This window comes from Neolamprologus brichardi, chromosome 11, assembly GCF_056152115.1.
Source record: "Neolamprologus brichardi isolate AB-2024 chromosome 11, ASM5615211v1, whole genome shotgun sequence".
NCBI classification, from domain to species: Eukaryota; Metazoa; Chordata; class Actinopteri; order Cichliformes; family Cichlidae; genus Neolamprologus; species Neolamprologus brichardi.
In genome coordinates this window covers 638,923-654,700 of record NC_142114.1, presented here as the reverse complement: position 1 = coordinate 654,700, position 15,778 = coordinate 638,923, and the positions used below count along the sequence as shown (strand labels likewise).

The 15,778-nt window shown below is 41.0% G+C and overlaps 1 protein-coding gene across 3 annotated transcripts in view; it reads right to left on the bottom strand.

Annotated features, from left to right (window-relative positions):
* The window catches only part of ano10a (anoctamin 10a), a 40,279-nt gene extending 24,543 nt beyond the window's left edge, over positions 1 to 15,736 (bottom strand). For 2 of the 3 annotated variants that reach the window (XM_087847917.1, XM_087847919.1), the window contains exons 1-13: positions 15,634 to 15,736; positions 10,608 to 10,780; positions 9,448 to 9,603; positions 9,172 to 9,369; positions 8,665 to 8,799; positions 7,120 to 7,239; positions 5,691 to 5,875; positions 4,841 to 5,225; positions 2,097 to 2,152; positions 1,905 to 1,979; positions 1,597 to 1,785; positions 1,307 to 1,498; positions 269 to 397 (exon numbers count right to left, since the gene is read on the bottom strand). In XM_087847917.1, coding sequence (XP_087704043.1) covers positions 269 to 397; positions 1,307 to 1,498; positions 1,597 to 1,785; positions 1,905 to 1,979; positions 2,097 to 2,152; positions 4,841 to 5,225; positions 5,691 to 5,875; positions 7,120 to 7,239; positions 8,665 to 8,799; positions 9,172 to 9,369; positions 9,448 to 9,583 — 1,800 coding nt within the window. In that variant the 5' untranslated portion in view covers positions 9,584 to 9,603; positions 10,608 to 10,780; positions 15,634 to 15,736. The remainder of the gene's footprint in view (positions 1 to 268; positions 398 to 1,306; positions 1,499 to 1,596; positions 1,786 to 1,904; positions 1,980 to 2,096; positions 2,153 to 4,840; positions 5,226 to 5,690; positions 5,876 to 7,119; positions 7,240 to 8,664; positions 8,800 to 9,171; positions 9,370 to 9,447; positions 9,604 to 10,607; positions 10,781 to 15,633) is intronic. The other variant, XM_087847918.1, reaches the window with a different exon arrangement.
* Positions 15,737 to 15,778: the final 42 nt, after the last annotated feature.

Below are 15,778 nucleotides of genomic sequence, written 5' to 3'. Positions count from 1 at the left end.
ACGGGTTAAGGAATAACATCGGAATTGTTCTTTAAAACTTCCCTAAAGAACGGATGTATTTGAGGATCTATGGCCCATGCTGAATAAAAACCCATCTTTTCATTCATTCTCCTTATCAGTTGTGTCACTTTTGAAATTTCTTATATAAGACTAGTCAAGCTTTGTTTCATAACATCACAAAGTTGCTCCAAAATACTACATAAATCTGACCTTTGTTTACCAGTCTGAGGTCACACATTACGTGTGTGTGTGTGTGTACGTAAATTACCTCAGCAGCCACTGTACACAGTATGAGCTGTGTCTCTGACTCGGGGAAATAGGATCTGACTTGTGGAGACATGCCAATCAGTGCACAGTTGGTCACAACAGCTATCACGCTCATGGCTTCAAAGGCGAGCTGCACACAGAGGTAGAAAGACAGCGACAGTTATTCGTTTCCACGAATGGAAACCATACCTGGATGCTGGGCACAGCACAGAGTCAGTGATGTCATTTTTAACGGAGTAGCTCTGTTTAGATTAAGACAGCATGTTAAAAATTACAATGACTTGTCAAAGCTTTAGGCTACGTCCACACGTACACGGGTATTTTTGAAAACTGAGATTTTCCGTTTTCGTTTTAAAAAATAATCCCGTCCACACGTAAAGGCAGAAATGAAGGAAAACGCTGCTAGGAACATGCCAAAGCAGCAGGTGGCGATATATTCCTAACCGTGTAGAAATGTTGGCCAATCAGAAGTCTAGAAGCCTCGGTGGGAAATAGTAAACAAAGATGGGGCATAGAAGCAGAACCGAGTCGTATGTGTGGAGGGACAGTAGCTGTGTGTGTATATGTCAGCATTTAAACACTGCAGAGAGTACAATTAACAGTAACAGTATTGTAGAAATTCATTTCACCGAAACAATAATGTGGCGCACAGTGTGACGTCAAAAAAGGCGCACACCTTTGACGCTGCTTTTTCTGCGTTTTCTCCGTTTTTCTCGTCCACACGTAAACGCAAAAACAGAGTTTTTAAAAATCTCCATTTTCAGTGACCGAAAACACCGTTTACGTGTGGACGAAAGGTGCAAACGCATAGAAAAATCTGCGTCAAAAATACCCGGGTACGTGTGGACGTAGCCTTAATGTTCAGAGTAGCCCAATATCATTTCTGAAGGACGTCCAATATAGCAGTAAGGATGTGGAGGATATCTGTGTCCTTTAGTAGTTTAAGGTTGTACATCAATATTTGTTAAATAAAAAACTACCAAAAATCATTCTTTTCTCATAAACATCAGCAACTGCATTCAAAACTAAATAAAAATACCTGCCAGACTCCAATGTTTGCAGCTGGGTCGGCGAAGGGTCGTTTGAACACTCGACACATCTTGAAGGCGTCAGAGTAAACCTCGGTGATGTTGTTTAACACCACAAGGACAGCAGCCAGAGGAAAGACACAGGAGAACAGACTGACATAACCAAACAGCAGGAAGAGCTCCAGGTAGTCATCAAATGTCCCCTGAGCAGCAATGAGAGCCAGACAGACACACAGACACAAATTAAAGAACGTCGCAGAAGACGTCATTTGATTTCTGATTAAAGATCACATGTACTGACCAAGTACGTGCTCATGTCAGCCTCGAGCCGGACCTGCTCTACCAGCGGAAGCTCTTTCTCCTCGTACATTCTTCTCTTCTGGACTTTGCGAATCATCTTTTTGTTGCGTCTCCTCTGCAGCCAGTAGGGCAGGAAGGCCTCCATGAACTGATTCAAGATCTGACTGGTGATCAACAAGGTCGCCAAACTCTGGAAAGAGCGCAGACACAAAGAAATATCAACAGAAACCAGGGTAGAGGGAGGTAAAAACTAGAGGAGCAGAACGATGGGAAGTAGAATCAAAGAAGGAACGAAGGAGGCAGACCTACCTGTCTGAGAAGCTCCATGTCCTGCACGACAAAGGCAATGTAGAAGAGCGACGCGAAACAGTTGAAGAAGTTGAACTAAAGAAAACAAGAGTTAGGGCAGTTATGAGAAGTGAGGTGGTGATAAGAAAGGCTGCACTCTCATCAATAAAGGGTACAGTTGGCAGAAAACTGTGGATAACTCATGTCACTCACCACCAAGACTTTGAGCACCAGGTGATTTTGATATGAAGACTCCAGCCTGTGATTTTCTAAACACACGGAAAACATGTCAGCAATAACTCATCGCAATGTTCACAGCAGAAGCTCACTGGATGAAAACCAGTCGATGACTGCCAAAAATCTGGAACTCCAGGACCTGACCAAAGCCTGACTTTTCCTGGGGTCAGCCCTTTAAAAACATTCCTTTTATTTGCCTTAAGAAGCATCTAAGTTACTTTCATGGTGTGTTTGTGTTATTATTTATCTCCAAATTCTGTGAGGATGTTGAATTCTCCTGAAGAATCAGGGCCCATCATACCTCGTACTACGACATCATCAACAATCTAAGTTTGTGCTCACAGGGGATCACATGATTGCTGAGGTTCTCTCTAACATTGTAGGGTTTTATCTTACAATATGTGTTTGGTTGGTTTATCCTATTGATGGCTTCACTTCCATTTACTGAGAGCTGTACTGTATTGTGTTGCTGTCACAAATGAAAAGTTTCTGTGAACAGTGATTGAATGATACAATGGATGAAACTCTAAACCTTTTGATCTCCCTTACTTGTCATAACTACATATAAACTAGTTATCATTCCAAAAGATTTAATGCAGTTTCTTTGCTAAACCATTTGAAATACACAATTAAAGTCTGTACTTTTATCGTTCATTCATCATTAGCTTTTCATTTATTTAATTAAATCAGGTACACAAACTGATTTATTAATGCAACATGCATTTTACTGCCAATTGCGCTGAGGTTGAACGCTGGGGGGAAAAAAAGCACATCTTATTTTTGTGCTCAATATGGTGACAGTTGCTGCGCGGAGGAGGAACAAAAGTGTATCGGTTACCAAGCTATCTAATTCTAAATTGGCTCAGTGACCTCAGAGATGACCTGGACCTGGATTGTTAGGATTTGCTAAAGAATATAGTTAGGGCTGGACCAGGTGACCCTGAATCCTCCCTTAGTTATGCTGCAATAGATGTAGGCTGCCGGGGATTCCCATGATGCATTGAGTTTTTCCTTTCCAGTCACCTTTCTCACTCACTATGTGTTAATAGACCTCTCTGTATTGAATCATATCTGTTATTAATCTCTGTCTCTCTTCCACAGCATGTCTTTTATCCTGTCTTCCTTCTCTCACCCCAACCGGTCGCAGCAGATGGCCGCCCCTCCCTGAGCCTGGTTCTGCCGGAGGTTTCTTCCTGTTAAAAGGGAGTTTTTCCTTCCCACTGTCGCCAAAGTGCTTGCTCATAGGGGGTCATATGATTGTTGGGTTTTTCTCTGTATCTATGAAGCGCATTGAGGCGACTTTTGTTGTGATTTGGCGCTATATAAATAAAATTGAATTGAATTGAATTGGATGACCGGCAACAAAACGTCTTACAACACTTTAGCTTTTGGTGTCTTGAACATATTGTGGCTTCTGTGTCAAGAATTTCAGAGCCTGCACTGTGGGGTTCAAAGTGAAATGGCTGAAGAACAAAGAGAACAGATAACGATGTTAACTTTGGACCCTGTCCTGAAAGTAATCAGACCTGATGGACATCAAAGCATGAAAAGTCTGAACAGCAGTCCATTTTTAATTTTGATGTTTGAATTGGTTTCATAGTTTGAAGGTGCTGTTTGCTTTTGTTCTGGTCAATTCATTTACATTCATCAACTTTGAAAACATATATTTCCTTAATAAAGTTTTTATTACACTCAAATGAAATCGTTCTAATTTCAGTAATATGAACAGTGCGGATAGTTTTCACCGTGATCTCATGAGCTGTGCTCTTAAACACATAACTGTTTTTTCATTCATCTGCATGATAATACCTAAGATAGCATTGTGCTGCATTGTGAAAACTCATCAGCTGTGGATTCTCTTGTAATTAGGGATGCAACGATACCAATTTTTTCAAACCGATACTGATACCAATACTTGGATCTGAGTACTTGCCGATACAGAGTACAAAAACCGATACTTCTACCACACACACAAATACAATGAATTGGAAGACAGGTTTTATTTTATTCTCTGCTGATAAAAAATAAAATCTTAATAAAAATGACCACAAAAAAATTTCAAGTGAAAAATAAGCACTTCTGTTAAATTATTGCAGAGTCTTCACATTGTAATTTAACAAAATATCACTGAACTATTGGCACTGTCTCGAGCTTTCAGAATAATAAATAAACACTTCTGTTTATTTATTATATTTCATATCGCAGCTCGAGTATGCTGAGAAGACGGTGCAATCCTATGTTTTTCACAACCGGCATTGGCTGGTCATCCAGAGCAATAAAATGAGTCAGAGCCTCTGTTATTTTAACTGCCTGTGGATTTTCTCTTGACATTTTTCTTCGCTTTTCCAAAACCTGAGTTAAAGTTGGCTGTTCTGGTCCACACTGCTGACATTTTGTTTAGCCTAGCTGCAAGTCTGACTCGTCTAACCCTGTGCCTGTTTAGTGCGGGATGTCCCCCTAGTGGCCAATCTAAAAAACTACAACAGAAATGACAAGCCACCCTCTGATTAAGTTGGTATCGGTTCATGGTATCGGTTAACTTTTACGAGTATGAGTACACACACATTTTACAGTATCGGCCCCGATACCCGATACCAGTATCGGTATCGGTGCATCCCTACTTGTAATATCATCAACAATCAAGCCCTCTAACCAGAGCTTGTATTAATGCAAGAAACATGGTTTGGTGTGAATGCACAATAATGAAAAAGTGGACTTACCCCATTCAGTGAGGAACTCGGCAGCATATCTGTAGATGAGGTTCATCGCCTCTATGACCACAGCATAGATGATACTAGGGATGAATAGCAGAATGTGTGTCCAGAATGTGGGGTTCTCATCATAGATGGACAGAGCCCACCCCTCCATCTGGAAGTAGATCATCATGACGTAGAGGGACAGGTAGAGGCAAAGCAGGACGAAGGGCAGAGACACAAGGTAGACACGCAGGTGCCTCTTGGAGGTGGGGTAGATAGGCTCTGCACGTCCCGTCACAGGGTTGTGACCAAGCACGCCGTGAAATCCAGGCCGAGGTTCTTCAAAGGCCTTTTTTCTGCACAGCGTGCCCCAGTAGTAGGCTAGTGAGGCACTGCGTCGCTTCCATAACTGGTGGGCACAAAGGTTCAGCAAGTCAGCTGAAGCATTTTAAAATTCTGTTACGATTTTAACAAACACTTTTGGAGTTAAGACCACATTGCAAGCAGCAGAGGGTAATATTTTCCTTTACAATTAAAGGGTCAATTTTCTCTCTTGTTTAGTGTAAAAAAGAATGAAAAGTTAAACCACACATCACAGTTAAACGTCTGAAGTGCTTGAAAAGATTCAATCCCTTTACATCAAAGAGCTGAAGATTCACTTCTACCGCTCCTGTTTTAACCCCTCCACCACCCCAGCATCCACCTGCAGGCTTTGGAGCATATTTACTCATCACTGCCCAATTTCTATGTGTATCATATTTTTAGGATGGTGAGCTTTGTGCCTCCACACACCAAACTATTCTGCAGCCATCACAGATTAATAGATCAATAGGTAGAACGATATCATACCGCATACTGTTTCATGTCTCCTTACCTCCAAGATAACAGTGCACCAGATCAAGTTGAAGACAGCAAAGCCTACATATTTGTCATAGTCCTCCCAGTCAAACAGATAGTAAGGCACCCCAATGAGGGCCATAGGCACCAGTGCAAAGGTGAAGTACTCCAGGAAGCCAAAGTAGAGAGCCTGGCCCTCACCATAGTAGTGTCTGATGTCGTCTGGGGATAGAGATGAAAGAATCAGTAGTAGGGATGGGTATCGTTTAGGTTTTATCTGATACCAGTGCCAAACCGGTACTTTTGAAACGGTGCCGGTGCTTAAACGGTGCTCAAACCAATGTTTAAAGAATGGAGAACACAAACTTTGTCCAGAAACCTCTCACGTTCAGCTGTTTTTTTTGTAAAAAGATAACAATGTTAGCCTTTTCTGCAGCTATGGGGCATATATGGTATCACTCTTGGCTGGAAGCAGTGCTTAAACAATGGAAAAAACACAAACTTTGTCCAAAAACCTCTCATGTTTAACTGTTTTCCACTTTTTCTTTGGCCATTTTAGCCTTTTTGGCCAGGGTGAAGGGAGTATCTGCCATCAAACAAGAAGACAGCCGCATGTAGCTATGACGGTGTTTGCTAGTTCACCTTACATGCATTAATTTAATAACGTGGTTAGCCTACTCAACGTAAATTACACACGAACAACATTAAGCTACTCGGACAGAGAAGAACGGCTGCTGCTGCCATCATCATCATCATCATTTCTGCTACACTGGCAGGGCTGCGGGCCAGGACTGTCCTCTTCGGGTTTTTGGGGGATGTTGCTAACTCCGGGTCCGATAACAGGCACCACACCCGCAGTAGATGTGCTCGGTGTGAGGTCTTGCAGCAAGCTATCAAATACGGTGTATTTCTTGGCTTTTAAAAAAAACACCAGGCGTCACCAGGTGTTTCATCAGATTCGAGGTGTTACCTCCTTTGACAGTGTCACAGTATCAGCTTAAAGCACTTGTTGCAGGCTGCTGAGTTTGCATCTTTTGCTGTGAAGTACAGCCAGACTTTGACCGCTTCGCCTTGGGCATTTTTAATCTGTAGCTCTGCTCTAAAAGAACGTACGTACCTGGACCCGCCTACTATCCTCGGAAACGTAAAATGATTGGCTAGAATTCAAAGTGTATCACATCTCAGGAAAAAAAAGCACCGAAATAAAGCACTGAAATGTGCACTGCTTTTCGGTCTAGTTACTACCGTTTATGTCAGAACCGGACACCGGTACTCATCCCTAGTCAGTAGTGATCAGGAGCACTGACAGTGCATCGCTCCCATTACAGTCTGGGGACATATTAGAAATGCAGATGTACAGAGACCTGTTTTGCAAGTGTGCATACTCCATAACGTGGACTGTTTGTTTTAATCACACAATGTATTCAAGAGTGACCATGAAAAATAATGGCACAAGATGCACTTACCCAGAGGCTGAAGCGACAACTTCACTTTTTTATACCAGGAAAAAGAAAGCCTCTTGAGTTCTTCGTTTTCATGCAGAGGAAACATCTGGATTAAGATCCCTTTGGAGAGCAGTCTGCGAACTAAGATGCAAGTAAAGAAAACAACAAAGAAGAGCATGTTACTTTCTGTCTCACCCCCCACTCTAGTCATGTACAGTGATGATAAAACAGGAAGTTTTTACTCAAACTTGTGAATTATTTGGAAGATATTCCACATGAAAACCTTCTGGCTGCATTTCCATCCTTCTCTTGAGTTTTTCTGAACTCACTTTCCCAACTAAATAAACATGCATTTCATTTTGTAAAACAAGGGCAGGCTAACAATAGCTGGGAGCCGGCCCATTCCACACAATACAATAATGACTATAGCAATAATTACTATTGTCCAATATGCAGCAGCTAAATACGAGCACATGAAAGCGCTATCATTTCATCTGCCATTTTTTGAGTGCATCATTTGTCAAAAAATAATTACATTCTATTTTAACACGATTTGTCAAACACAGGCGTTGAATAGAGGCGCCCTATCTTCACTGCAAGTTCATTGGTTCCTTATCTCACTTTGGGACTATTTCACTGCATTTGCATATTTATTGTTTCCATACTGAAGACAGACGAAGGGAGGGGGTTGCAGAGATAGCGGGGTGTGAGGAGGACACAGTCTGTGTTCAGCCTACAGTCTGCTACCGTTACTACTACAGGAATCTGTAAATCAAACCGCAAGCAAGTGTGGATGAACCACAGGAGAGGCTCAAACAGTCAAATCTGTCACAAGCTGAAACTGAGAAAAAAAATAGGAGTGAAATTATCTAATCTGTGTATCAGCTAATAAAAACATACTCTGCTGTGGCTAATGTTGTTATAAACAGGTTCTAACAAATGTCTTTCTGATAGTTTTATGATTAAATGCCGAGTGTATATTTAACTAAGGTTGAGGAGTGATAAATCATTTAGCCCCGACTAAACCACGATTTACACAATGTGTTCTCTTTGTGCATCAAACAGACCAAAATGAAAACAGTCAAGTCTCTAAGATGAGAAGCTGTATTCCTATACAAATGAAATGACTGATCAATTATCAAAATGTTTATCTGTAAGCGACAGAATGAAAAACAGTTTAGAGGACAAGCATAAAATTGGCCACAGCATCAAAACCCTGTATGATAATACACTGCCATGTTTTACTCACATCACCTGTGTGTGGTTTTACTTCTGAGGTTGATCAGTTTCCCAGTTTTATTCTGGGATGTCTGCACATCCTAATTTAGTACAGTTTCCTGGAATTTCAGCTGTTAAATTCAGCAGTGCTATGAAGTACCGGCAATCTGTCCAGCATGCACCCTGCCCACCTTCAGCTGGATAAGCAACAAAGAATATGTATGCATGAAAGAAGGAACTAGATGAGACCGTTTTCTTTTGTCTTCCTGTGAGTGAAATACACAACATCAGCAAACTGGTCACTGCAAAGCTCATTTGAAACAGATTGAGACGTGAACACAGACTCACTGATAGATTTCCCAGGGTAGAGCTTGGCATGACTGTATCCTGGAACATTAGTCTCCTCTTTGGCTCGCAGCGTGTCCAGCTCATGCTTGATAACATACTGACACTCAGCCATACTGAGGAAGCCGTCTCCATCCCCTGAAGAGATGGAACAGAAACACAGTGCCATTCACCACAAAGGCATGTTTTCACAGGCTGTTACGGTGACGCCACTCATTTCAGACAGAGTATGTGAGCGGTAATGAGACTCAGATTGATTTGTGTTGAAGAAGAATCAAATAATGCATTAAATTCCCCTTATTTATGCAAGTCTGCACAGAGCTGACTCAACAAGGAGGCTGGTAAATATGGTAGTGATACGAGTTACCTCTGACTGACTGTTTAAGGTTTCTGAAAACCAGCTAACACAAAGAAAGCCTGACTGTGTTAAACTGCAAGGCTGCAAGTTAACAATAACAATAAGATGCTAGTCTAAAGCATACATTTTCACAAACTAAACAGTAGACTTGCCTTTAAAATCTTTGAAGTTGTGTTTGCTGGCAAAAGTGAAGGCTCTCATGGACCCGTCAGTACACTCCTTAAAGAGCCCCAGATCTTCTGCACCACAGAGCAGCCTCTGCATGGAGGCCCCCACCAAAAACATGTTGGGGTTTTCCTTCTCTTCCACCCCGATTCCAGGTCCCAACTGCTCCACCAGCAGCTCAGCACCTGGAAGAAATGACAGGATGAATAATACCACGTCAAACAAGGGAAGATGATTCGAGGGGCGCAGATGGTCTTCCACACCTCCATTCTGTTGCCGGTCTCTTATCCTGCTCAGCAACCAGGCAACGGCCTCCTCCTTGGTGTCTGAGGCCAGCTCCAGCACCACCAGAGGAGCGAACCTGGAGCCACTGCTGTCTACTGACGACTCCTGCAGCATCGTCCCTCCTCCCAGGAAACCTGCATGACAGAAACGTCCCTATTTCCTTGAGTCCCAAGTGTGAAATACAGCACAGACTGCTGTAGAACAAGCTTTGCTTTGAACAACCAACAGTAATTATTGTTATTGCCAATAAACGGAAACACTGCTATCTGCTAGAAAGGCCTGTTTGTCACTATCATCTTCAATTTCAGTGTACTGCAAGGCTGGCAGGGCAAGCTGAGCTCGTGCTAGGCCTAATCATCAGACTTTTTCTGTATTTCTACAATTCTGGGAGCTGGAGCCTATCACAGCTGTCATAGGGCGAGAGGCAGGGTACACCTTGGACAGGTCGCCAGTCTGTCACAAAGTTAGCTTATAGACGCACACAGCTATACACACCCACATTCTCTTGTAACATTATAGAAAAAAACCTATCAAGTAATATAGATGAAATAAAATTTGCCATTAACATCATGTATGCCATTGTACATGATGACGATTTTTCTTTAGGGACTCGCAGTAGAAGTACTTTGTTATTTTTCTTTCTTAAGTCAAGTCTGAATACAATAACAAAGTCTGTTCTTGTTTTCTTGGGCTCCCTGTCTCATCCTATTCACAGACTCCTAGAATTCCTGCTGTGCTGTACAACAAATTCAAAATGTCTTTATATGACTAATGTAGTGTGTGAAATGACATCTTGGTCCAAAACAGGTAAAGAAATGACAGATAAAGTCACAATGTTCATTGAACAGGTTTACACAAGGTGTGTCAAAGCTACTCCTCCTTAGTCTGAACAGGGACCTCCCTGCAATAAAATCAACTAATCATACGTGGTGGAATCCGTACTGTGGGTCTGCTGCAGATCAGCTCATGTATGACCTGTAAAGAGAGACAGACCCAGAGTACAGACAGAAACAGCTGAGACTGCTGCACCCAGAAAGGGAGGAGCCTGTGTGTTAAAGAAAGCCCTGACATGCTGAGTGCTACTCCTTCCGTACTTGTGTGTGTGTGTGTGTGTCGTTCGGGCCAGCACAACACTCACCCAAATCTGTGTATGAAGCGGCAGTGTTCCAGGCTCGGGCCGGAAACCGTGATCATCTATTGTGAACAGTAAGAAAAGAGAAGAGCGTGTGGTGTTGTAAGCGTGCTGCACCCGGTGTTCCACGTCACAGAGCAGCACTGTCAGCTGTCACACCCACATCTGCCCCACTCCTCCTGTAGGGAACACGGATCAGCGTTTTTTGTTTGTTTGTTTTTTACTGAAGCTAATTTCTGAGCTCTCTGTGGTGGTCCTCAAAATAAATAAATTAATAGATAAATCGGTAGTTTTTAAAACTGACATTTTTGCAGTCAACTTGTAACACTATCACTTCCTGTAAAAGAGTTGGGAAAGGTCGAAGAGTTTATTTTATAAAGCACGTTGAGGTTACCGCTGTGATTTCACGCTTTATAAATAAAACTGAAGGAAACTGAATAATGTCCGGACACATTTCGTCCAAACCAAACAAAAGATAGACACAGCCACGTGACATCGCATCCTCAAGTGACCCGACTAGAGGAAAGGGTGGAGTGCTAAGCTATCTGGTATTAGCAAGCTGCATTCGTAAAGTGAGGAGCACAGGTTCTCATGTCAGCTAATTAGTGCTGAGTAACAGACTGATGGAAGTTAAAGTAAAAGTGAAGCACGAACATGTCTCTCACACACAAAATAACCCATAATATTAATCAAATAATCCATTAAAATTCCTCCGACACGCACAACCACAGGCGAAGAAGAGGCCTAGCTCCGCCTACCCGTGTCCCAAACACCTGTCAGTCACAGCAGCCACACCTCTAACTGTATTTATCATCTAGGCCAGGGGTCAGCAACCTTTAACACCCAAAGAGCCACTTGGACCCGGTTTCCACGCAAAAGAAAACACTGGGAGCCGCAAATACTTTTTGAAATCTAAAATGAAGATAACACTGTATATATTGGGGTTTTTTTTTACCTTTATGCTTTGTGTGAACAACTAAAGTAAGTAAGTAAAGTTTATTTATTAAGCGCTTTTCACAGACAGGCAGTCACAAAGCGCTGTACACAAATATTAAAATAAACAATACAATCAATAGACATTATACACAATGTAAAAGATCAAATGTAAATAATGTAAAGAATATAAAATACGTAGATCAACAAAAGGCTTGTTTGAACAGAAAGGTTTTTAACTGCTTTTTAAAAGAATCCACAGAGCAACTAAGGTGTGTTGCACATTTTTGAACTCTTAAAGAAATATAACAAAAGGAAAGACACCCAGCTGAACTAAAATGATCCATGTAACAAACAAAAACTGTTGTGAGCCGCCACCCTCATATCGCCTTTGGGCTTTTGGAGTCTTAACCTCACTTTTAAAAAGTAATTGGAAAAAAAGCACTATGCTGCTAAAAAAAAAAAAAAAAAAATAGATATTTACAAAATTCTGCGGTGCCGCTGCAGAGGAGTAGGACGCAACTGAGCGGCACCCGCAATCACGCCTCGCCGCCTTAAAGTCTGTGCTCTCTCTGCTGTTGTGTTGTCGGGCTGTGAGCTGAAAAGCTACAGCCGGCTGTATGCGTACAGTAACTGTGTGTGAAAACTGGTCAATAAAGAGGTGCTGAAAAGCGTGTTCATGCAAACATCGTCGGGTCTGCCGTGATATGTTTACAATAAGACTTATGGTCCCAAACCTCTGCGCACAGCGTCTGCAAATCGGAGCTTTCATCTTTACGCAGGACTGTAAGCTGTCATCTGTGAGGCGTGAGCGGTGTTTGTTTTCACATAGTTCACGGTGAAGAACAGCTGCTGACATAATGTGGATCCGAAGATCCCTAACTGGCCTACCTGGGGTTGAAAGTCTCGATAAATACATGGCGTTTCGGCGGGTATACCGGCTTCCGCGAGTGTGACGCTTATTTTGAGCAATGAAAAAAATAATAAGATATCATTTTATTTTTATATTTCAAAATCACAATAATCTTCCAATTTAGAACTACAAGTTAAAAAAATAACTAAACACAAATAAAATACACTTCAGCTAAATACTTCTAATTTATTTTCCCAAACCACCCAGAGCCGCAAAATAAAGACTAAAGAGCCGCATGCGGCTCCGGGGCCGCGGGTTGCCGACCCCTGATCTAGGCAGATGAGTTATCAAAGACTAAGTATTGTTTCCAGTGCTGTGAGGCGTTTTAACATGGAAGTGTATGGAGACTGACTCAACGTCCAAATTAGATTTTCTTATTTATTATGTACAAATGTTAGCCTGGTGGCAGAGTTGGAGCACATGTGAGAGTAACAATGAGAGTGAGAGTACTAAAATTCAATATGATTGATGCTCTGAGCGCCACACATATTCAAATGTTTATTAAAGAGTATGTAGCGCTGAAAAAGGTGGTCAGAAGCCCTGAAATATCATCTACAACAGGGTTCAATTAAAATGTGCAGTTCAGTTAGAGGAAATTATTGACTGTGATAATCCTCCTTTCTGCCACTTAGAATGACTAAAATTTACAATTTATATCGCCCACCCCTAGAATGAAGCACATATACATGCTAACAATGTTAAATATAACCAAATTTACAGTGATCAGAACAGGTACCCTAACCATGCTATGTTGTTTTTAGCCTACGTATTGTCTCCAGAGGTTCAAGTATTACCAGTTTTACAGGTAACAGTTGAACTTTCCACTGATCTCTCACGCTTCCAGTTTTGTTAAAAAGAAAAACAGCCTTTGTATATTTCATTAATATAGCTGTGTGTGTGTGATCGATCACATAATTTCCACTATCCTGGCCCACGCCTGTGCAGCTTTAAGTGACAACACCTGTGTGGGTTAAAACTCAAATCCCATAGCTTGTTGAGTTGACTTTGGATATCTTTCTGTTAGGGATTATAATCAGTAACTGTTTTCATTTTATAATCCAGTTAACTTGTAATGAAGGTAGCAGGATTATTTCTGTTATTATTTCTTTTACACCGAACACTGAAACATTTTCTGCAGTTACACAACAAATCTTCATGCTTCATCCTGACTGTGTCAGATTTTGGAAAAAAAAAAAGGCAACTATCTTAGTATTTTACACAACTTTCCTTAGGGTGAGTAAATTTATATATGTGTGTGTGTGTGTGAATGTAACATACAGCTTTACATTTCACATTACGTAGCTTCTTTGTTCTCATGTGTTTTAATTAGGAGTTCAAAAACAGCAATCGCTATGCTATGACTGCAAGAATCTGTTATAGTTCTGTAGTCTTGCTCCCACTTTTATTTGAATACTGGTGTCTGTCAGGAAGATTACACAAAAATCAAAAAAAAAATTGGTCAACATATTTGAAGAGATTAAACAAAGTTATAACATATAGGAGGAGGAGGAGGATTCAGGGATAACAGGGATCACCCCTGATGGCCATTAGAAAAAAATGCAGGTTTACCCCGGACCTAAATATATCCATTTAGAGAAATTACGGGAAAATGAACAACTCCACTACTGTGCAAAAGTCTTGATTCACCCCTGATTTCTTTGTATTTTGGTTACAAATGCCCAGAGTTTGTTGTTACTGTAAAGTGGTCTTGAGCAATAGTTCTCCAGCCTTCTAAAGGTACAAAGAAAAACTTTGTAAATATATGTTTACAAAGTTTTTCTTTGTAAACATATATTTATTGGATTTTATATTCATAAATATCCAACACTTTAAACATCTTGAAAATATGGCAGTAAGAAAGCAATAAAACCACAAGATACCCAAAAAAACAAAAAGAAATAATTTTTAAAGAAAAGAGAAGAAAAAAACCTCCAAAAGAAACAAACAACCAACCAACCAACAACAACAACAACAACAACAACAAAAGAACAACAAAAATAACAATACTTACAGTCCATGTATGTGTGTCATTAAAAAAAATTAAGGAAACTGGACAGGTGAGAGCTAAAGTAGTAGTGACAGACCCCCCCACACCCAAAAAAAATAAAATAAAATAAAATAAAATAAAATGTATCAATACCAGATGAGAGTCATGAAATAAGACAAAAAAAAATCCATCAAAGACCCAGGACGTTCAGTCTGATCCAGCTATGGTTCACTGAAACCATCTGAAACAGCCTCGGTGGAAGCATGGAAGAAGCCGTTGTTTAGTAAATGAAACAGAGAGCAAAGGCTGAGGTATGCCAACATACACAATAACTGGACTGAAAACCAGTGGAGTGAAAAATCCACATTTGAATTTTTTTGGTTCGATTTTTTTTCAATACGTAAAGAAAAGGTCAGAATCAAAGTACAACAGTGACTAACTACAGCCATGTGGAAAACACAGTGGAGGCATGGTGGTGTTGATGATTGTCAAAACTGAATTATGAATGCAGTTTGTCCATCTGGAGAGCTTCTGATTGATAACAGCTAAATATTTAATTGTGGCAATGATCCCAAAAACACTGTGAATGCAGTAAAGGCGTACCTTGATGGAAACAAATATAATGGTACACATCCATCCATCATGGATTGGCCTCCCTGGAGCCCAAATCTCAGCGTTATTGAAGCAGTGTGTGATCATCTTCACAAACGGAATGAAAGGCAAACACCCTTCAAGAAGCCTGTTTTTGAAGACCACTTAAATAAATAACAAAGCAAGCGGCCTCAGAGAGTTCAGCTGTGTGGAAAAATAAATGTTGTCATACCAAATATTGACTTTTAAGTCTGTACACTGTGCTTCTGATTATGTTTGCACATAAATCACATCCCATTCGCCTAGCACAATAAACGATGTGTGGCTCAAGACTTTTGCACAACACTGTAAATAAACGCTGCAGGTTACATGTGCATGAGTACCTATCCCCATTAAAGGTAAGACCTGAAAATATCAAATCAGCAAGATAAAAGAGTTTAAAGACCGTTGAGAACATTTCTAATGACTTGCAGGATGATTCACCGTAAGAACTGAACCGAAGATCTGAACAGCAGCAGCAGGTCCGCGCAAGCTCAACACTCTTGTGTTAGTTTTAAATACCCGAGTAATGTAAAACAAGGAACACAAAACGGAGTTTAAATACTTACCAAGACCCACTTCCCCGATCAGCAGCAATGTTTAGACATGACAGACACGCCAGTTCCGCAAACGCTTCCTGGGTTCGTTTGTTTTACGCTACTAGGAAGAAACGAAGCGGAGATAGGTGGATCCACAGTAGGAATAACACCCCCC